The 23,882-nt window shown below is 42.6% G+C and overlaps 1 protein-coding gene across 2 annotated transcripts in view; it reads left to right on the top strand.

The window, feature by feature from the left end:
* PDGFRB (platelet derived growth factor receptor beta) overlaps nt 1-23,882 on the top strand; it is a 79,878-nt gene that overhangs the window by 22,852 nt on the left and 33,144 nt on the right. The window contains exons 1-8 of one of the 2 annotated variants that reach the window (XM_033140287.1): nt 531-613; nt 11,203-11,285; nt 17,126-17,398; nt 17,958-18,224; nt 18,756-18,898; nt 19,900-20,074; nt 22,038-22,230; nt 23,508-23,623. In XM_033140287.1, coding sequence (XP_032996178.1) covers nt 11,231-11,285; nt 17,126-17,398; nt 17,958-18,224; nt 18,756-18,898; nt 19,900-20,074; nt 22,038-22,230; nt 23,508-23,623 — 1,222 coding nt within the window. In that variant the 5' untranslated portion in view covers nt 531-613; nt 11,203-11,230. Of the gene's footprint in view, nt 1-530; nt 614-11,202; nt 11,286-17,125; nt 17,399-17,957; nt 18,225-18,755; nt 18,899-19,899; nt 20,075-22,037; nt 22,231-23,507; nt 23,624-23,882 lie in introns of those variants that run through there. The other variant, XM_033140286.1, reaches the window with a different exon arrangement.

The following is a 23,882-nucleotide window of genomic DNA, read 5'->3' as shown; positions in this document are numbered from 1 at the left end:
CACCCCCAGGGGGGTGCCCCCGCTTTGCTGCTCTGGGCGGCAAAGCGGCTCGCTATGCCCCTGGATGCAAGCATTTCTAAACTATGCAAGGCAGAGTGATAACGAGATTGGAAGAAAGGCAAGACATTACAGTTTGGACACAATGCGAAGTCATGCGTAGTAGTAGCTGGTATCCGTATTCTTTTCCTAGTGCTGATAACAATTCAATGCAGCCCCCGAGGGCAGTAATGAGCCCTGTGGCCACCCCTAACTCTTCCTATTAATTTTAGTGAATGATGTGAAGGATTTTAATAATTTCCTTTAATTTAATGGAAAGGAGTAGGTTTTTGACGTTCATTGACCCATGGATATACTTGAAAACATATTATTAAAAAAACCTGAAACCAAGTTTTTAAAAAGAGTAGTTTTCAGCTATCTTGGTTTCTAAGCCCTATCTCAAGATGGACTCCATTCTCTCTCTCTCTCTCTCTCTCTCTCTCTCTCTCTCACACACACACACACACACACACACAGTGCTGAACAAGTTGCCAGCACAGAAATAACCAGTCCCTTTCAGTTGGTCTGTTCTTTTTGATACAAGCAAAGAAACTCTACTAGCTTGTTGACTGCCAGGGTAAGTGTTCAGGAGCTGTACATGTGTATGGCTGTGTTGTGGGAAATCCTGTCTGACACTAGGTGCTGAGATAGTCCAAAACTGATTTGAGCTGTTCACTACATCTGGCACTGTGCTTTTCAGGGACTGAAGTGCCTGTTTCCCATTTAGAAGAGGCTGTACCCCAGAGTGAAGTGACCTCTCGTCTCCTCTTCCAGTCACATTCCTTTTTTACAATAACAAATCATTCCCATGATAGGCTCCCAACTATTTCCTGTTGAGCAGTTCTGTGGTAGGGGCAAAAAGGGTGACCAGAATCATTTCTGTTGCTACAGTATAAATCCTAAAGGAATAGTGGTGGTTGAGAGAGAGAGAAAAAATAAACAACAGCCAATGGAGAAAGATAAGGGTTGTGTAAACACAATGAGGCTTTTTCTGGGTTTATTTGGACCTCACCGTAGCTGGCACTTGGATGGATTTTGAACGTATGCATATATTCTTACGTTCCAAAGATGTAGGGGGCTAAGGAGGGTACTGTGCAATTAGCTTGTCAGAGGATGCTCACTCGAGCGCCTTTCTTCAGTTCTGGAACAGTACTTTTCTTGTTCTTCTCATCTTTTAATTACCTGGGGTTTGAGTGGTAGCTGCATCATATTATACCGTACTTGACTGACTTGACTGCTACACTGTTAAGCTGCGTGTGAAAAGACATTGTGCCTCTGCCTATTTCCTTGAAGTGAGGAGTAAAGAGGTGAGGTGTACCCATTCCATGAGGCACAGAGATAGTCACTCTGCCACTGTACTGGTGCTTTTAGTGCCAGCTGTTGATGCAACCTGCTGATGAGCTATGATAGAAATTACTCTGACAAAGGACCAGTTACACCTGCCAAGATCCCCTCTTCTACAGAGCAACAGTGTAAGATCCTCATTCTCAGTCGATTGCATATGGTCTGAAACTCTCCAGATGTTTTGTTCTACAACTCTCAGCTCTGATTGGAGTTTTGGTCCACAGAAGCCAAAGGGCACTACATTGAGAAAGGCTAATGCAAATGTCATCCTTTAGTAATAACAGCTGCTGCAAAATGGATTTTCTCTGTTAGAATCTTAACGATGCAAGTTGAAAGGACAGAAACACAAACACCCAACAAAGAGTCTGGAGCAGGCATCCCCAAACTTCGGCCCTCCAGATGTTTTGGACTACAGTTCTCATCATCCCTGACCACTGGTCCTGTTAGCTATGGGAGTTGTAGGCCAAAACATTTGGAGGGCCGCAGTTTGGGGATGCCTGGTCCGGAGGGTTACGTATGAGTCTGGATCACAGATCTTGCAGGCCACACATAAGAGATTCACAACATCCATGCGACAGATTTACAGCCGACTATTTGGCCATTAAAGAAGGTGGACATTATTTTCCTCTTTCCTTACTTGCCTATTGATGTAAGCAGGAAAAAGTAACATTGAAAGAGGTTCAAAGAGATAAAAAGGGCACACTCAATTTTGCAGCTCTGCTACAAACACGAACATATTTTTCATTGCAGCCCCTCTCTCCCAGCCTAACGCAACTACAGCTTATCCCTTTTAACCCATTTTATCACCTCTTACTCATCCCCCCCCCAACTTCTTGATATGCCTTCCTATCACCAGATGCAAGTACATGACGTTAATTATTTGTATTCCATCTGGTAAGGTCAAATGCATGGCATTTGATGGAAGCCACATGGATTTTAAATGAAATGTAGTCTTTGAGTCAGCATGAAATCCCTTTATAGGAGTATGAGAACAGCTTTAGTGAGCAACAGAAAGATTTGTTCTCCAGTGTAGTACATTGAATCCTTCTGGGAAAGGGCCATGTTGAATAAACAGGAGTGCCCCCTCTCTTATTTTCCTTTTATCTCTTCCAGTCATGAAGTCAAAATTTGAAAGAAAAAGAGCTAGGAATGATGAACATTTTCATAGAGATTGGAAATCCCCAATATTTTCTCGAGGTATTCATGTTTAATCATTCCACCAAGGCAGATATACAAAGGACAATGTAAAGACACCATTGTAAGCACTACCTCATACACTCCAACATTTCTCAAATGAAAATAGGGATGTCCTATTCCATGATGATAATTTTACTATTTATACCCCACACCACACATCTTACTGGGTTCCCCCAGCCACTCTGGGCAGCTTTCAACATATATAAAAACATCATTAAACATTAAAAAAAAAATCCCTATACAGGATTGCCTTCAGACAGACAAGAGTCAAATAACTCCATACCCTCCAACATTTCTCCAATGAAAATAGGGACATCCTAAGGGAAAGCGGGACATTCCGGGATCAAATCAGAAACCGGGATAGCTTCTCTAAATTAGGGACATCCCTAGAAAATAGGGACACTTGAAGGGTCTGCTACTTTACTGCAAATTGTTCGATTGAAATGAGCTATGAACACAGATGTGAGAAGGCTGTCTGGAAATAACACTGTAGCAATTGCCTCTCACACTTATGTTAATTCTAACCTTCATTTTAAATGATGTTTTTACATGTGACGCTAAAATAAAAGCATATTTAAGCCTCTTTGGCTTCACAATGCAAAATGTGAATCTTGTTAATGTGGAAGGTTTTGCAGCAGAGACAATAGGATGGACAGTTTGGGCAACATTGGCTCTGCAAGCACATTATTAGACAGATTTGGAGCAACCAATTTAAGCCTTGTTTATAAAATCTCTCTAAGTTGGGGGCAGTGCTGATTCCTGAAAATCAGCAGGTCCTGAAAACTCCCTAAAAGGTTCATTCACATCAAGCAGCACTCTACTTGCTTCACTTTTCTCATCTCACATCATTTTCCTTTTCTTGCTGTGTCCTACTTTATTCTGAAATAGATTTTATTCTCACGGACAAACCCCTTCTACCAAGATTGTATGTATAGGTTTTGTTTTTTTGTTTTTTTAAAGGGCAGGTATAATTTTAGAGAAGTTGTGTTCAACCTGTCCTGGGTGGAGTCACACTCCCCTTAAAGGATCAGATTCACAATTTGGTGGTACTGATACAACCATACCTCACAGTGCCTTCACCAGCTATAGCAGCTGCATGAACCGCAGCCCCTCCTGGACAGAGATAGCCAACATGGCCACTCCAAAACATTGTACATGGAACTGCCTTTGAAGACTTCTATGGAACTTCAGTTAGTACAAACACAGCGGCTAGTTTGCTAAATGGGACAGGTTAGTTACTACCTAAATGGTTTGGGAGCTGACTGCCTGAAGAACTGCCTTCTTCCACACAAGCCAGCCTGAACCCTCTGTTTTTCACTGGATAACATTCTTGATGTGAGATTAGGCAGAGGTGACTGGACAGAGACAGGCTCTTTGGTCATAGTGCAATGAATGACCTTCCTATGAAATGCAGACTGGCACCAATTCTGCTGTCCCTTTGGTATCAGAGAAGACATTTTTATACAGTGGTACCTTGGGTTAAGAACTTAATTTGTTCTGGAGGTCCGTTCTTAACCTGAAACTGTTCTTAACCTGAGGTACCACTTTAGCTAATGGGGCCTCCCACTGCTGCTGTGCCACCACTATGCGATTTCTGTTCTCATCCTGAAGCAAAGTTATTAACCTGAGGTACTATTTCTGGGTTAGCGGAGTCTGTAACCAGAAGTGTCTGTAACCTGAAGTGTCTGTAACCTGAGGTACCACTGTACTCCCAGGAATGTAGTATAGCATTGCTCTGATAGATTTTACTGGATTTATGGCCTCTGTTTATATGCTTTTATTTTTTTGTTTCATGCTTTTTTATTCAAAGCTGATCAGTTGCATGCTGTGCTAGAAATTTTATGCTGAGAGTGATCTAGAAATTATATTAGCTAAATAAATCTAATTAATGATTTTTTTTAGAATGTAGAGGTTGGCACTAGTGAAAACCATGTCTCTTTAATCTATAGTCTTCATTCATAAATACATAGAGTAAGAAACATTACGCTCCAGCAAAAAATATTCAAATCTATTTTTTTGTGTAATATGAAATAATTGCCAGATCTCCTGGCATAACAGCTCCAGTTTAAATCTATGTTCTTTGCATGTAATTGGAAATTGTGTCAATATATATAGAATTGGTTTAAAAATTCAGATTACAATTGAAATAAATCTGAGCCTCCCTAGAAGAAAATCCTTACTTTACATCAGGGTTATTTTACAATGGAGATGGATATAAATGCAGCTAGGCTGCTTATATGGCATATGACTGTTTAAAAAGCTAAGTAAACAGGAAGTAAATTCTTCCATGTGAACAAGACCTGGGAAAGCAGGAAAAAAAAACCCACAAGACTTTGGGAAAAGTTAATGAGTAAATCAGAAACACATTAAGATTTGCTGGTAAATCAATTAATTTAAGCTGAAGTGATGGAATAAGAAAAATATCTGGTGACCACACATAATTTAAAAACTCATTTCCCCTTCAAAGCTGAGCAGGCAACCAGGAGGCCAAGACACAACATACTGGTTCAATAGCAGCTCTTGCAGCCAGACCTGGCACAGTCTTTAGGAGCTCTGCTGTAAGATTTTGGCATGACTTCTGGTTTAGTTTTTGCTTCTCATGCCACCAGAGGAAGAAAACTGTCTTTTTGCATTATTCTGTCCAGTAAATCCAGATTAGTGCTGACACTAATACTACTTCTCTTTATGTTGGATATACTGCTGCTGCTACTACTACTACTACTAACTATTATTATTATTATTATTATTATTATTATTATTATTATTATTATTTCTTCATCAAGTTTAACAGCAGCTGCAAATAGCAGCTTCCCTCATGTGCCAAGCAGCAGTTTCAGCAGGGGCAAGTTTCATACTGGAAAGTGCTAAACTCCCATCCTTTTGTACCATAGTCTAGATCCTGATCCCCACCACCAATGGCTACAATTTAACTTAAAAATGTGGAAACTTTTATCACCAAACAGTATGTTTAACGTAAAGTGCAGTTTGGCCTGTAGTTGAGTTGGTATTACTATCTAGATATTATAAACTGGGATTTCTGACATGGTGGCAGTGCAGAATCTGACATTCTGCAGCCATAGTGCGGCCTACCAAATCCCATAGCCTTCCCACCTGCCAAATCTTCAGTATACGAATTGCACCCAAACAGATTTAGCCTTCCCACCTGCCAAATCTTCAGTATACGAATTGCACCCAAACAGATTTATTTGTGGCATTCACTTTTATGGTCCTGCATCTTGGGGGTCCAGGCTGTTCAAAAGTACGACATGTTAAATGGTTTAGGCCTTAAGGTATTTCCTGTTTGTCAGCCTTTTTTCTGTGCGCTGGAGACAACGACTCGTCACTTTTCTCACGAGGATAAAGTTTGGTGACTGAGCCATAATGGCAAGGACCAGTGTTTAATTTCCAGCGGGAAAGCTGATTGAGAGCCACATCCTGTGGACCATAAAAATGTTTTTTAAAGTAAAATAAATAAATAAATACTTATGTTAGTATGGTAACATAGGGCTGGCTTGATTTGCACTAGTAATGCAGTTTCTTAGTCCCACTATTAACTCCTTGCTGCAGTGAGAAATAGCTCTGTACTGTGCCTGTTTGCTATTCCACCCCCCCCCCAAAAAAAAACCAAAAATGAAAACAGAGTACATGCATGCTGCAGAGGTGATTACTGAAGAGGAGTGCAGAGCCAAAGAGGAATAAAATAGGAAGAAACTAGAGGGCAGGGGATGAAAGTGCAGTGGTGAAAGGTGCTGGTGTTCACCAGGATTATTATGGTGTTTTTTTTTTTTAAATGTAAAGGTTATATGAACCTGATAGTCTGATAGGGCAGAGAAAGCTCAGCTTCTTAGAAAAGCAATTTTTAACATGGGCAAATAGCTTCCCAAAAGGTTCTCAACAATGCCATGAGCAGCAATGAGCAAGAGTATGCCTTTGGTCACCAATGATGCCATGGGCACCATCCGTCAGCTGCACATGACATCCAAGCAAGGTCCTTCCACAAGGCACAATAAATCAAAATAGGAGAACCAGCAGAGCGGGTGGGCGGGGGAGCCTTGGGGGGGGGGGTTGCATTTCCCAGCACCATTAACTTGTGGTTTGAGGGCTTGCAAAATGAAATTTCCCCACAACTGATGTACTATCTGGAGGGGAAACATTTGGATTTCCTGTGCAGCTGGTTGATGTCTGCACATTCCCTTGAAACAGTTGTCTGGAAAGGGACTACTTCTTGGGAAAAGAATATTTATTTGCTTCTTTGTTTTTCTAGCCTTCTTCAATCTGAAAGCTCAAGAGGATAACAAAATATGTATTTTTAAGAGTGAGATGCCATTATTAAAAGCTACCCTATGTGCACCTTCTGCCACCTTCAGTCTGAAAGCCAGCCCAGACTGATAGGACTCTGCTTGGTGGATTTTTTTACACCTGCAGGGTGAGACTGTTCCGTATCTAGGGAACGGCCACAGAGAATGCCTTATTGCTGTGTGAAAACAGTATCAGAAAGAAGATGTTCTTGGCTGATCTTACAGATTGGAATGGGATACTGTATATGAGAGGACCTAGTCTTGACGATATATGGGGCTTAAACCATTTAAGACTTTTTATGTAGGCTAAAACCAAGAAAGAGAAGGGAGCTAATGATCATGGCTGCAATATTATTCAGGTGAGTTGTGCAAATCACATAACGGAGAGAAGAATCCAATTTTGATACAGCAAGCAGGTGTGCGAGTGAAGGGTGCTGGTTCCTTTGCATAGTCCCCATCCCAGGTTGATGAGGTAAGCACTCGGGGAAGAAAACTGGGGGAATAAGCCACTAGGGAGGAGAACACTGTACTCCTTTGCTGATAAAATCAGATCCACAAATGTTATTTCTATACATGATATGGGCATGCTCTCTTCAGGCAGACAGTTACAGCAAGTGCTGCTTCTTGCTGAACAAGTTGCTATCTCGTGGCAATCCTAGCCAACTTTCCCCCCTCAAGTGTTTTTAATTTCCCAGGAATTTGCCATCTTCTTTGTTCTTTTGCAAGTGGAACATTCTCCTTTCTGTTTGTTTCTTTGGCTCTGTGGTTTTCCTTTTCTAAGCATTTCTCCCCCAGCACAAGGGATGAACTAGGGTTTTGTGAGGAAGAGGCTAGTACTTTTAGTGAGCGAAGCTCAATCTGGTTTGCTGTTAGGGGTTATAGTAGACTATCTATTCTATTTGATACTAACTAATATGACACAAATTGGTTGTCTTACTTTGCTCTGGCCAAACAGTGAGTGAGTGAATGAGAGACAGAGGGATGAAAAACCTTTGAAAGAAACAGAGTACAAGGTAAAGGACGGGGGGGAAGAAATTGACTGGATCATGTGTTTTGTGACATAGCCTAGTGAATTTCATATCTGAGCTGTTCTGCCAGGCCTTTGGTCCAGGCCCAGTCTGACCCCCTTTTTTCTGTGGGACCCTGTATGTAAGTGGCCTCCTTGGCTCTTTCTATCGGCCCCTATGAGACCAGCATGGGTGGTTGGGCCTGGTGAACATTTAATATTCCTTACCCCTACGGCTGGGATTCGTGGGTTCCCACTTAATTTTATTCTCATTTTAAATGTGATTTTGAACTGTATTTTAACCAATCATTTGACTTCGTGTTTTTAATGTATTATATATTTGGTGTTAGCTGCCCTGAGCCCAGTCTTTGCCAGGGAGGGCGGGGTATGTATAAATAAATAAATAAATAAATAAATAAATAAATAAATAATATCCCTTTGAACCCTATGGGAATAAAGGGAGCAGCTGCACATAGGAAAATTGAATGAATAGGCATTTCCATATATATGAGATTCTCACCCCATTACATTTACACAGTTATCAAGCTACCATTGTGATATGAAAGTTAGTCCTTGTGGGGTGTGGAGAAGTTCTCGTTTCTGTTCACAAATAGTAATACTCTAATCCTATGCATGCACATTGGGTTTAGTGTAACCTATACCCAAGTATGTGTACATAGAATGGCAGCCTAACTTTTCTGGAATTCATTTATCCATTCATTGTTTTACAACACTTGCCCATAATGCATGTCCGTCATAATGGCTCACAAAGCACTTCACAATAATAAAACCCGGCTGATACATAGACAGTCAGAGTGATAGATCTGGAATAGCAAGTCTTGTATCATGTGTTGTATCAAGGAAGGTCCACCAGGGGAGTAGGGGTAAGGAAATGTTTTTGAGCATCATGTTTTTGAGAGCCCTTTCCCCAGTTAAACTAGTGTTTCTTCTGCCACTACTGCTACCATCGCTGGGCATGTGGTATCAATCGATCACAGTTCATAGAGCTATTACGAGCAAAAGTCACTGGAGTCACTATGGACGAGTGATGTACAAAGACCCCTGCCCAGCCCTCTTGCTGCTGATGGTGGTGGCAAAGAAAGCTCATGAGAGAAGGAGGAATCTTCTTTGCACGCCAACATGTGTCCCTATACAGTAGTTCCATAATTCTAGTCACTAGAACTGTGGAATGATAGAATTATGGCCGAATATGTCTTCTTCAAACGAAGTCTTTAAAAAAAAACCTTGCAAAAATATTCATTATATATACTTAACACAAGAAATATGATAAACAGATTGTATAAACTGAAATCTGTAATGTACTAATCTCTGCATGCTGGAAAGGCACATATTTCATTTTGCAAAGGAAAACATATCACAGGAAGGGGCGTACAAATTACACCAACTGTCTATTGGAATTTATTTATTCTTTCAGTGGTCTCAGCCAGATAGGATTCTATCCCAAGTATCGGTGGTGGGAAGGGAGCTGGGTGAGTGATTCAGATTCCAGCAAGGCAAAGCCAGATTCCGGTTCTGGTAAGGCAATGCCAAATAAGGTAAGGGTCAGGTTCCAGCAAGGCAAAGTTCGAGCAAAGCAAGTAGCACCCTGGATAGCTCCATGCAAAGCTCAGGCTGAAAGGTCATGCAAGCAAATTCAAAATGCTTCAATGGCAGGCAAACACAAAGCGAGCCCTAAATAGAACAGCAGCTCTTTCCGGGGTGGTGATCTCCCCTTCCAGTGCTCAAAGCCTCTTCATTTAAAGGGGTCTAGCCCAATTCAGCAACCAGGGGAAATTATGGTTTCACTGAGGCAATATGAACTCACCAGACTAGGGAGGTGCTGGCAACTCAGACTCTGCTTATGCTAAACCTTCTGGTGCAGTGGGAACATATGGCAATGATATTTCCTCTGAATCCCTGGGCTTGTCCCCTGAAGAGTCATGAGAACTTTCAAAGAGTCATAAGAATACAATGAATTTCTAATTGGCCACTGAACATAGGAAAGTTGGGTTTGTTTGTTTTTAAATAGAATCAGTCACACACCATATGATATATAGGCAATGGATGACAACAGCAAATCCATATGTAACCCTGCCCCATATATTTTAGATTTTTTAAAGAAAGGATTTTAAAGAAACTGTGAGTGTTAGACATCAATCACATAACCAGGCACAGCACACCCATGAGGTGGAAGTGCTGATCTCACCAAAATCTCACAAGATATTGTGGAGTGCACAATATCTCACAAGATTTCAGTGAGATCTTGCTGGAAAACAGCACCACTTCTTTGGTGCAGGTGGCCTAGTGGGTGGTGCGTCAGGGCAGGGCAGGTTGGCACTTCCTGTTTTGCATTGAGTGGCAATACAGGATGTGTTGTCCTGCTCATACTCATTCACTATTTTACTAAAAGTACCCTGAGTGGCATACTGAATATTCATAAGAACATAGTAAAAAGTACTACAGCCAATTGCTAAATAAAGAGGGTGGCCTTGAGTAAGCCTCCATCTTCAGGCTCACTGTCTCATCTGTAAAGTGGGAATAAAAGGAATTTACTCCACAGTTCTATAATTTTCTAATTTGCTAACGTTGCAAAAAAAAATAAAATCACTCTATAAACCCCAAGTGTTATGATTAGTAGTAATCTTCACATGTACAGGAGAAGTGTTGTTGGTCAGAAGACATATATAAAAACCAAATGAGTTGTAGTGCTTTAAACATACACACTCTGTACACCTACTATATCCAGCTAGTAAAATAAATTGGCCCTTAGATGACGCAGGAAGTACCATGAGTCATCACAAAGATGCTTCGTAGCTCATTAATCTGGAATGCTGTGGTTATGATCCTATGCTAACCCTGTTCCAAAATTAAAGCTGAGGAATTATGAACAATCCCTGCAGACTCTGTTTGGATCTTCAGCAATCAGCATGCACTCAATACACAACCAACCTATAGTGTGGAGGAAGATAGCATAGTCTGGCTGTTCACCAACATTGATCCAGTGTATGACCAGTCCAAGGATTTGCACCTTGTGGATTTGCCTTCTGTATGAGGCTCGCTTCAGTGTTCACTGTCAAAAGGTTGGCAGCCAAAAACCATATTGAACTTTTGATTACCTTGGATTTCCCTTGCTGATTTCCTCTCTCCACCTACACAGGTGGTCCCTTGTCTGGGGCTGAGAAAGAGGATGTTACTAATAAAGTCTACAGGGAGAAGATTTCTCCTGTGGAATTGCTAGTCACATTTGTAATCTCATGTTTTCTCCAAAGAAACTTGGGTATTCTCCAGCTTTCTGCTCACAAGAATTTGCTTTTTTAACAGGGCATTGCTTGCTACGAAAGGAACTCCCATGATGCGACTTCTGTTTTTGAAGATGCTCCTCTTCTTGCTGTTCTTTCTCACAGGTAAGCAAACACATGACTAAGTGTGTCTGTGTGAACTGCTCGAGGAATCCCCACGGTGCACAGGACAGATGAAGAGAAAAGGAGGTGCAGATATGGCAATTCTCCTGTTGAGACATGTCCCCCTGTCTTAGCCATGTGCATGCAGTGTTAGTGTGCAGACACAGTAGCATTTAAAAAAAAGACATTTCCCCACTTCATAGGCTGCGACATGCTCATTTCCCTGTTCTTGTAGAGCAGGCCTGTACAACTCACAAAACAGGAATAAATATGCAGCCCACAATTTCATTTATAACAGCTACAAGGAACTAGATTTAGGTTGTAGACAGAGACTTGGATGAACCCAAGTATGTGCAATGTGCTTCTGTATAGGCAAGGGAAAGGCTAATTTTGCTTATCAGTGGTAGCCCCTAAAACAAGAATGGGGAGCCTGTGGCCCTTTAGAAGTTGCTGGACTGCAACCCCTTTAATCTCTGCCAATTGGCCATGCAGGCTGCGAATTGGAGTCCAACAACATCTGGAGGACTTCAGGTTCTCAAGCTCTGTCTTGAAGGTTGGAGGCTTTCTCAAGCATGTACTAGTTTAATGTTTAAATGTTCTCTTTTCTTCCTATAGGGTGTTATTAGTAGGTTGTCAATAAATGCCAAAAGTAAATAAATATCATTTATTCTGTTGTTTATTATTTATTTAAAACATTTCTATTCCACCTCTCTTTAAAGTCATTTCACTGCCTTGTAAGTGAAACAATTCAAAATGATTCAATATACAATTGCAAACAATCTGATAAGAACCGCATATAAGGACCCTGACTATCAGGTCCAGTCGTGTCCGACTCTGGGGTTGCGGTGCTCATCTCACTTTATAGGCCGAGGGAGCCGGCGTTTGTCTGCAGACAGCTTCCGGGTCATGTGGCCAGCATGACTAAGCCACTTCTGGCGAACCAGAGCAGTGCATGGAAACGCCGTTTACCTTCCCGCTGGAGTGGTACCTATTTATCTACTTGCACTTTGACGTGCTTTTGAACTGCTAGGTGGGCAGGAGCTGGGACCGAGCAATGGGCGCTCACCCCATGACAGGGTTTCGAACCGCCAACCTTCTGATCAGCAAGCCCTAGGCTCTGTGGTTTAATCCACAGTGCCACCCAAAACCTTTAGGGAGACTTTAAGGGGAAAATAAGGGTTGCTATCAGAAAAGGGAAGTTGAAAATAACCTGTGTTTAAGCAGAAGCACCCTCATGCTTCTCTGAAGCCAAACCAAATTAAAGGATTGTGGGGGGTTTTTCCCAGAAAGTTTAAGTCACTTTTAAAAAAGGGATGCTTCTAGAGGTTTGCTGTACATTCTTCCTGCTTTTTTCAGATGTTGTGGTATTGCTTCAAAAAATTGAAAAACCTGCTTTATCAGAAGTGATGGTGGGATGAAAGAAATGTTTGTGTGTGCATAGTAGGGTTGCCAGCTTTTCATCATGCTGCTGTGTCTCCTGAAACCCAGCCAGATGGGCGGGGTATAAAATTATTATTATTATTATTATTATTATTATTATTATTATTATTATTATTATTATTATTATTATATAAAAGCAGACATTGGCAGATCCATTCATTGAAGCACTTCGCTTGAAGTTGGCGTTGCTGTTGGATGGACTGAGCTCACCTTGGTCACCTACAAACAGCAATGTTTAAGGAATTCATTATTTGTGAATTTCTTTTTTTATATATATAAAGAATTTATTGGTTTTTCCATAACAAAGAACAATCCAACACCTTCACCAACATTAACCCAACACTTACCCACCACAACTAAAACTAAACAAATACAAACATACCAACGATTCTTCTTCTTGTTTAGATACAAAAAAAAAATTTCTTGGTCGAATCATTACAGTTGACTTCCCCTGCCTTCTCTCCTTCGGCTCCAATTCCAGATTCTACTTTAATAACTTCACATTCTAAAAATTTAATTCATTTAAAAATTCAGAACTAAACATTCTTCTTAAAATCTTATTTTTTAGTTTACAATAATATTCCACTTGTTAACTAACTAAAATCAGATCATATTATAGCTTCATAATAATTAGTAACAAAACTCCATGTCTTAACGTATTATTCTTAAATCAAATCATAACAGACATCTTCTTTCCCTTAAACTGCTGCTAATAAAAAGAAATCAAAATATCCCTTTTTCTAGTTCAAAAACTTAAAATCTTGACACCTCGGCTTCAGGGTACCGTAATAAAACATTTTTACTTTACCCTTAACACAATTCACCCTATCCCCCTTCTGACCATTTTCCTTCTCCGACGTACTTCGGAACCACTCCTCAAATTGTCCTCTTTTCTTGTAAGTCCACAGATCCAGACAAAGTCCACAACAATCCTTGCATAGAGCATCAGGGTACACAGATCATCTTCTTCCAGCTTCTCCGATTCAATATTCCATTCTTCTTTTCCCGTCCTGGGTCTGCCACCCCCAAAGGACGTTTCTTTTTTCCGGAGTCGCCAAGCCATTTTGCTCTGTTCTTCAATCATCCCCTTCAGCTCTTTGCCAAGGCTCTCTTCTATTGCAGCCATGTCCTGAAAAGTCTCCTCTGTGGGCAATACCTTTTCTGCCATGTCCAGTTCAATATCACCAATTTCTGATTAAGCAGTTCCAGTCTCAAAAAAGTAATCCTTTGTTCATCAGTCAATCCGTGGTTTAGAACCAACTCAAAAACGAAACCCAGCATGGCAGAAGCGGGCATTGGTATCAAATTTCAGTTTCAATTTCAGTCTTTTTCCATCTTAGTACCAGTAGTTTTCCACTCAATCTCAAGCTTTCGCAGCCATTTTCCCTGGAGCCAGGGCGCAAAGAATATAATTTTAAAAAGAGATATTCTCCACAGTCTTGCTCCCCCACAGGGAGGTCTAAATAGTCTCACTTGTCAAAAAAGCAATACTTTGTAACCATCACTGTAACAGCAGTCTCTCAAAACAGTTATTTTCTTTTCACCAAAGGGAGGGAGGCAGGCTTCCTTTCCATAATACCTCCCGGATCGTTAAATGTGAAAAATAAGTCTGATCATGTACTCACAGCCACCGGGCTTCCTTGTTTCTTTTCCTGCAGGGAGAACGATGTCGCTAACCGCGGGCGGCGGCCGCCGCTTCGCTGACCCGGTTGGGGCATGTCCCCTAATGGCCCAGCTCCGTTGTCCCTTCACCCCCACTCCGCCTTTACAGGGGGAACGAGGGAAGGGTTCGGAGCCTTAGTGGGCCCGCCGGGGAGCCCGAGGCGTGGGACGCTCTTCCCGCGCCTCACCGGAGCCCCGCTTAGCGGTAGCGGGGCTCCAACCGCCGGGCCAGCCTGGGTCGCCTCGCTGCCGAGGCAACCCACGACCGCCCGCGATGGTGTCGCCGCCGGAACCATTATTTGTGAATTTCAACATGAACTGATCTGATCCACATCTCCTGGATTACTACGCAGATTGGAACACAGTTATCCCTCAGGCTTTGCACCTTTCTTGCCTTAAAAAGAATACCCTAATGCATATAAAGATGGAGAAATACATTTAGAAATGTGTGTTTTGAGGGGGGAGAGTTTCAAAATGTATATTTATTAGAAAAGATACATTCAAAAATATGAATTTTGAATTATTTTAAAATTGGAGATTAAATGGAAAATGGAGCACATGCAAACTAATACAGACCAGAAATAAAATGATCTGTTCATCCCTATTTGCAAGTTGTGCAGGTCTCTTACAGTGTTTTTCTCCTTCTTTCTACACAAATGGAAGATTTCTGGCAGAGGTTTTCTGGCAGCTGAAGAAGCTGTCTCTCTGACATCCTTCAGGCAAGGGACCTTAAAAATAAAGATTTTGTGCCTTGGCACCAAATGAATCAACATGAGTACCTTCACTTTCTTTATGCTCCAAGAGCAAGGCCAGAACTGCTTCCTAGATGCCCACGCTTAAAACTTACTGCTTCAGTCTCCACTGCTGTCCCTTAACATCCTGTTTTTCCCCTGCTACAATTACACCTTTTATTCATGTTATTTTGTAAATGTCCCGAGCATAGTAAGTCTCTGTTGCTGCATTTGTGGGGAACTTTTTTTATTTAATTTAGATGTGGGCAAAATATGTTTGAAAAGCAGATCAGGGTGGCTGTTCATTTTCTTTAAAAAAACAACAACAAAAACAAAAGTCTTTCAAATATTTTGGGTCCCTTTATTATATTTTTCCATTTTTGTTGTGGATTATTTCATTGTTTTTAACATTTGTAAGCCACCTCTTAATGGAAAGGCAGGGTACTGTACTGAAAAGCACCATAAATAAATAAAGTAATCCATATTTTGGAAGCTCAGATTGATGAGTTTTGAAATCCTGGAATTGGCAGTACTACATGGAGACATAGCCTGGTGATAAATCTGCAAGAATCTTTCTGTCTTTCTAAGGACAAGCTGCAGTGCACATTTTTAAACCAAAGCATTTTACACTCTCCTTTCATTGTCCTATGCAATGGGAAATGATTTGTGACTGTTGTACTTGCATGACTGTTGTACTTGCATGAACTGTGGGAGCACAATTACACAATGAGAAGAAGGACAGTTAAGTGGAGTATAGCATATCCTTCTTATATGGCTGTTTCCACTCTCTAGTAACATTGGGAAACCTCTCTGCAAGAGCTAGGAAGCTGGCAGCTGTGATGGGCTCATAGGAAGTAATTCAGGAAGACATTGTCTACCTTAACATTTCCGAAGGATTTCCTGGCAATTTTACTTTTAGTTCTGTTGTGATTTTCCTCTCACATTTGGAACATGACTGGATCTGTCCAACGCAACCTGCTAATGAAATCACATAATGGAAATAAGTGTCATGGAAGATACATCACTTTTTAAATACATGATAGAAAAGAGCAATGAAATGCAGCTTGTTCCTATGAGTCTCCCCTTCTTCTTCAACTCAGTATTAAAAGCCAGAATATTAAACATTCTAGGAGATGAAAATATATGCATTATCCTGTGGCTTTCCTATGGCCAGGCATAGGAAAACTTGGCCCTGCAGCTGTTTTGGGACTACAACTCCCATCATCCCTAGCTAACAGAACCAGGGGTCAGGGATGATGGGAGTTGTAGTGCCAAAACAGCTGCAGGGCCAAGTTTGCCTATGCCTGCCTATGGACCTGTGCTGATGTCTGACAGTGCAATCCTATACACGTCTACTCAGAAGTAAATCACATTTAATATAATGGTACCTGTCCATAGCTGTCAACCTTTCCCTTTTTTGCGGGAAATACCCTTATTATAGTATTGGGAAACAGCAGGGAGGGTTGACAGCTGTGTATTGTATATAGCAGTGGGGAACAGCAGGGAGGGTTGACAGCTACCCGGTATGTAACCTGTCTCTTGATAAGTGCGTAGAGGATTGCAACCTTAATTATCCATTCACACCATATAATCATCATTGAGCAAATCTGTGTTTTCTTTATAATGTTTGGTTTTGCCATAACAAAGCAATTAAGGACCAACAGCAGGCTCTCACTTTTGGTTGGCAAATAGGCCAATTATCTCATATATGCCTATGAATTTTCATGAAACATCTGTGATTGACCTGTGTGTTAGAACCACTAAAGCAATCAGGATTGCGGTTGAGCTTTACATGCAATTCAAGAGTTAAAACAATGAATGCATTATGAATGTGTTGCTTCCATTTCCGATCTCACTTTCTGAATTCACCACTGCACATTCTACCGCCATGTATTGTAAGTTGCTTGGAGACCTTTGGGTAACAAGTGGCAAACAAGTTTTAACACCACCCACCTCAGCTTCTGAACTGTGGGACTTTAATGTTTCTCTTATGATTTGTTTTTCTTCAAGGATTGCCACAAACCAGCTCCCTGGAGATTTCTCCTAATGACCAAGAAGTCATCCTCAGTCTCTACAGTGATTTTTCTGTGATATGCTCAGGGGAGAATGAGATTTACTGGAAAAAGGACAGCAAACATGTATTAGACACTGGGCTAGAGAGAAGGGACAACACTTTTATTAGCATCCTTACACTCAGGAATGTGACCGGCTATGATACGGGTGAATATTCCTGTCTCTACAAACAATCCACAGAGGAAAAAGCCATCTACATTTTCGTACCAGGTATTGGTGATTGCAGTGCCTTGCTCCTTTTAAGTCTCTGCGTTGGTGTGCATGCATGGAGATCTGGAAGACTAGAATATATAGGAAGATGTTGAAGAAAGGTGACAGAGTGATCTGTGGTGTGGTTTGGGACTGTGAATACTACAGGTTTTAACTTTGTGGCATATGCAATAAACAAACAACCCAAACTCTTGTGGACAGTGTGCTTCTAACCCCATTCCTCTTTTCTTTACCATGTCCAGTTTCCACAAAACCCTACCATCTCCAGAGATGGCCCACCTTAAAGAAATAATTTAACTTAGATATCTATAATCTTATTTTGCAACAACTCCAGTCTGACAAGAGGGAAACACTGCTTTGTCCGAGCTAGAGAGAAAACAGGACTGTAGTATTCCAATAACACTAAACCTTATGCTGAGTCTCTTCTAATTCATCCTTATTCATCATTCAGTTTACAAATGTCTTATGTCAGGAATTCATCTTTTTTATTATTGCTACTGAATATTATCTGTGCCGTTGCACAATTAATTGGTTTCTCTCCACCTTCTTCCACCTATAGACCCCTCTTTGCCATTCCTACCTAGCAGCCAAGAGGACACATTTGTTTTCACCACAGGCCATGGTGAAGACATTATCCCATGCCGTGTGACAGACCCCAACACAAGAGTGACCCTTTATGAAAAGAAGATCGATGACCCAATCCCCAGCACTTATTTTGCACAACAAGGCTTCAAGGGGTACTTTGAAGACACGTCCTACATCTGCAGGGCAACATTAGACGAGCAGGAGTTTGACTCTGAAACATTTTATGTGTACAGTATCCAAGGTGAACTTTTTCATAATACTTTCCCCATCTAATGTGGGCAAAGGAGTTGCTCTTCAGCTAAAAGTTACTGTTTTTCTGTACTGAAATATAGCAGCCTAATTTTGTGTTTTGGTGTTCAGTCTCACCCATTGAACAACATGTAGCAGATGAAGCCACTCCACCCTCCTGCCCAAAGTGCAAGGCAACCTTTTGGAAGTGGACCTGCTCAGTTAAAATTGGCCGTGTCCACATAGTGTTCAGTGTGCTTTGCACCTGGAACAATTGCCTGATGTATTACTCCATTGTGTTGCCATGTTTATTCTTCAGCCTATCCTGAGATTTATCTTTTGAGGGGAGAGGTGGCAGTAGGATTACTCACATCTTCATGGAGAGGAAAATTAAACTTAATGTGCTAAGGAATAATCATACAACAACCACGAAGCGAGCAATATGGACTTGGTGCACATCCCATGTGCATTTTCAGTCACGTGAAACTGTCTTCCTGTAATTTTGGCAGCTTTTCATACTAATCTGAAATTTCCCCTTTTATAGTTTCCTCTTCTCCTACCTCCGTCATCAATGTCACTGTCAGTGCTGTGCAAACTATTTTGAAAAAAGGGGAAAATATCAGTGTGACTTGTGCAGTGAGAGGCATTGATCTGGTCAATTATACTTGGAGTTATCCTGGCCAGAAGGTAAGTAAAGGGCCGGGGGAGTGGGGAGTGGCTGGGAGGGAGAGGAGTGATGGACTAATTGCCATGTTGTCTTCTCTGTAGAAGGGTGGGCAGTCATTACAGCAGAGAGGCAACTGTTTGAGTGTAAAAACTGGGCTACAAAGCCAAATGTTGGACACTCCCTCCCACAATCAGTAACTATTTTGGGACTGCATACCTATGCACACTTACCTGGGAGTAAGTCTGTTCCGAGAAGGCATGTGCAAGATTGCATCATTAACTTGCTTGATTTTTGTGGTAAAATGCCCTGGGAACATGGTTGCAGGGTAACATATAAATATTATTTAACAATTTGATAACTGAATACTCCATGAGCACCTAGGATAGGATGGAAATATTAATGAATTCATTAATAAAGTGCCCTCCATTGCTGTTCACTGCCTTGTTACTTTATGAGATGGTAATATATAAATACTCCTATTAAAAATAAAATATAAATAAAAGAGTGAAAGCAATCTGCTGCTTGAGTAGAAGAATGGGGAAAAGCATACCAAGCTGCCTTATTACTTATGTATTAGCAAACTGCCATGGTGCTTTCTTCTAAGGGCCTTTCAGCATCAGATGTGTTGATTTGTTAGATGGAAAATAGATGCCAAATGCAAGTGCCATATGAACAACAGAGAAGTAATTTGCACATCCCTGAATGACTCCTATAGAGGCTCCTTTACCTATGTATCAGTAGTTAGTAGTCATGATTGTTATGCTCTACCTCCACTTCAAGGGGCATTATCCAGCTTTCAGGCTTTGCATAGGCACCTGGTCATCCACTGTGAGAACAGGATGCTGGACTAAATGGGCGATTGGCCTGATCCAACAGGCTTATCTCACTTTCTTATGCTCTTACCTTCAATCATTTGAGCATGGCTATGTGGGGGTCAACAAACCCTTCGACACACTTGAAAAAACTCCTGCAATGCTAAGCACTATTTACATCATGTAATCGTTTTGCCATTCTTCTGCAGGTAGGCAAGGAGGTAAAACCATGGACCGATGTTGGAACAAGGGGCAGTCGTGATACTAGTACCACCTTAACCATCCACAATGCAGAGCTGGAGGATGAAGGAGATTATATCTGTGAGGCCACTGACACCTATCATGGGCAAAAAGAAACACAAAGCATCTTTATCAGAGTGATTGGTATGTTTGCATATAAAATTCCATCAGCATGGTGAAATTTAATTAGATGGTGTTGAACTGACTCTATAAACCATTTGTTTTTTGGAGCTTTGATTATTTTACTGAACTATTATCTTGCAAAGGAGTTGCCAACCTTTGTGGGGCCTATGGGCACCTAGAATCATAGAATCATAGAGTTGGAAGAAACCACAAGGGCCATCCAGTCCAACCCCCTGCCAAGCAGGAAACACCATCAAAGCATTCCTGACAGATGGCTGTCAGGCCTCTGCTTAAAGACCTCCAAAGAAGGAGACTCCACCACACTCCTTGGCAGCAAATTCCACTGTCGAACAGCTCTTACTATCAGGAAGTTCTTCCTAATGTTTAGGTGAAATCTTCTTTCTTGTAGTTGGAATCCATTGCCCCGTGTCCGCTTCTCTGGAGCAGCAGTAAACAACCTTTCTCCCTCCTCTATATGACATCCTTTTATATATATATATACCTCTCCCTCTGGTCACTTATTTCCCTTTTCAGCCAGGTCATACATCAACAGACAGAAAAGCATAAAGCATGAACACTTTTCCATGGGGTCTGGATATCCAGTAGAATTAAAGTAGATTCTCCTGACTGTATAATTTTCAGTGGGTTCCCCCAAAAGCTTGCACTGGTGAAATGTTAAAATCACAGATCTGGTGTTTCTGAGGAGTGCAAAAGCATTGTTCCAAAACACAGAGCCTCACATGTATTCATGGTTTTTATACTCAGGGCCGTCTCAAAGGGATCGTGCGCCCTGGCGCGACGATCCCTCGGCGCCCCCGGTGGGCCGCCTCTCCGCCCCCCTCCCTCCCGCGCTGGCCGCCCCTCGGGAGGGGGGGGTGGGCGAGCCGGGGAGGGGGGCGTGGCGCTGCAAGCCGGCCACCCTCCGGCGCCCCAGCTGGAGCGCTGGGAAGGGCGCGCAAAGCCCCGCGCTGCTCCAGCGCCACGTCCATCATCCCCCGAGGGGCGGCCAGCGCGGGAGGGAGGCGGGCGAGCGGGGGATGAGGGGCGTGGCGCTGGAGCGGCGCGGAGCTTTGCGCGCCCTTCCCAGCACTCCAGCTGGGGCTCCGGAGGGTGGCCGGCTTGCAGCGCCACGCCCCTCATCCCCCACTCGCCCACCTCCCTCCCGCGCTGGCCGCCCCTCGGGGGATGATGGACGTGGCGCTGGAGCAGCGAGGGGCTTTGCGCGCCCTTCCCAGCGCTCCAGCTGGGGCTCCGGAGGGTGGCTGGCTTGCAGTGCCAGGCCCCTCATCCCCCGCCCCATAGGGGCGGGGGCAGGTTGGGGAGGGGGCGCCCGGTATGCCGGCGGGCTCGCGGGGGCGCCCCTGGGGGGCCTGGCGCCCTGGTGCACCGCGCCACCTGCCCCTATGAATGAGACGGCTCTGTTTATACTAAATGACAACAAAACCACCAAGAAGTCACAAACACACCTGTGTACACAAAGGTGACCTATGTTTTGATGGTGGTTTTGAGAGGAATTGTAAAAATTACAAAGATCCCTAAGGATCCATGCCTCAGATCCATGCTTTTGCATCATGGCAGCATTGGAAAGTGTCAGATCTGTGATTTTGCTGTTGTTTCCATTAAGAAACAGGTGTGAACCGTGACTTGATGGTGGGATGTTGGTAACCCATGAAAGAAGTGCAATATTAAAACCATCTGTTTTACTGGATCCAACATGTGTGCACCTGCACTGCCTTGGAGACTCTGTTCTTTCTCTTTTCCCCTTGTGACACCCTACATTCTCCCCTTGCTCCCCACTGGTCGCTCTGTTTTCCTACCTCCGACCTCTCAACTTGATCCCATTTCCTTCCTACTCAGTCGCTTTGCTTTCTGTTCAGCTGTTCAAACTGAAGAGCACATAGATCTGAAAGGAAGCTGGAAAGATGGTAAAGTCAAAGCCACTCTGCTTACCTGTGAATTCTCTCCCCCACTTTTTCTTACCTAGAGCATGGCTTTGTGACCTTCCACACTATTCTGAATGACACAGTGTCTGCTGAACTGCACAAAAGCCACACCTTCCATGTGCTGATTGAGGCATATCCAAGCCCAACCATCATTTGGCTTCAGAATAATCATCCCCTGACTTCAGAGAGCAACAGTGAATTTGCCATCAGCACCAGGAATTCCTCAGAAACCAAGTAAGTGTCTGCTGTCAGATGAGCTAGCAAAATCAGGCCAGGGAGTGTGACCCTGGTTGCTCCTTCTGGATCTATCAGTGGCTGTTAATGCTGTCGACCGCTGCATCCTCCAAGAAGATCTCTGTGAGTTGAAGGCACTGATCTATTGTGGTTCTGCTCCTACCTGCAAGACTAGTCTCAAAGAATGGTATCGGGAGTCTATGCCACACCCTAGCAACATAGCTGCAGGGTGTCACAAGGCACTATTTTATCCCTGATGCTACTTAGCATCTATATGAAGCCATTGGGATTAGTCACCAGAGGTTTCTGGGGTGCACAATCCTGACCACACCCAGTTGTGAGTCTTCATTAAGGCTGTGCACAAGCTGAACCAGTGCCTGCTTTGTGAATGAGGGCTCACAAAATGAATCCCGTTAAAAGCAGTGACACTGTGTCTGAGTGGTTCCTAGGTCCAGGAACTGGGGATTTCGCCTTTTCTAGAAGGGGTTGCACTGCTTCTGAAGGAATAGGTATGCTGTTGAGGGTATTGGGAGCACCTTTGCACATGGAGGCCCAAGTCTCCTCTGTGGCAAAGAGTGCCTATCGCCAGCTTCAGATGGTGCCACCACCACTCATACACTGGCAATCTTGTTCAGAAAATGGCATCCATCAGAGCAACCAAGGTGAATTTCTGGTCTGAAACCTGGCCTGAACCCAGATTGGAATGGGTCCAAATAATCAATTTTCCCCAAAAGTTCCTGCAGCTGAACCACCACTCCCCCCTTGAGCACCTTGCCCAAAAAGAGGATCTTAGTGACCAATCAGTAGTTGTCAGGTACCTCAGAGTCCAGGGATCATGTTTTTCTGGGGTGGATACACTACCACCTCCTTCAAAGCGACAGGGACCATCTCCTCATACAAAGATGCATTAACCATTGCCTGGATCCACATGGTCACACACACACACCCTGCCAGCCTGCATGAACAAACCAGGATGATGGGAAAGAGATGACAGAGCAAGTACTGTGACTACAGTATGTTTCAAAAGCACTGTGGCTTTCCTTTTCTATATATAGTTGTGGGGGGGAATTCTACCTTGAAACAAAGAAAAATTCTCTTTTAGCCCATGATGGGCAATTTTCTGGATTGCTCCAATAATTTCACAGGACTCTTCAAATTTAGTTTGATTGAAGGGACTTGGCAGAAGTGCCACTTTAACTGTAGCAGGTTTCATGCTTCTACCTGAGCTGATCATCTGCCCCAGCATCTTAATTTACATAAGGTTCTAATTCCTCCAGGTACCATACTACTCTAACCCTTGTGAGAGTGAAACAGAGTGAGGGAGGTTTATATACTGTCCGAGCATTCCATGAAGATGACTTGAAAGAGCTCTCCTTCACCTTACAGATTAATGGTGAGCAGATTTATTTGCAAAAATTCATCTTGCACTAGACGATTATTTATCAACCCAGCTCATTTAAACAAAAGCAACACAAATGTCAAGGGCAGGGAACAAGCATTGTCCCACTGCCAAAGGGATTGACACTGCACTCATTTCTGTACCACTGAACAAATGAGTCTCTTTTCTTTTTTTTTTCTTTTTTCTTTTTTCTTTCAAATATGCTTTATTGTTTTGAAGTACAAATACAAACAAAGCCATAGCACAGTAAACA

This window comes from Lacerta agilis, chromosome 2, assembly GCF_009819535.1.
Source record: "Lacerta agilis isolate rLacAgi1 chromosome 2, rLacAgi1.pri, whole genome shotgun sequence".
Classification (NCBI taxonomy): domain Eukaryota; kingdom Metazoa; phylum Chordata; class Lepidosauria; order Squamata; family Lacertidae; genus Lacerta; species Lacerta agilis.
The sequence above is the reverse complement of the archived record's forward strand: the minus strand, read 5'-3'. Positions and strand labels throughout refer to the sequence as shown.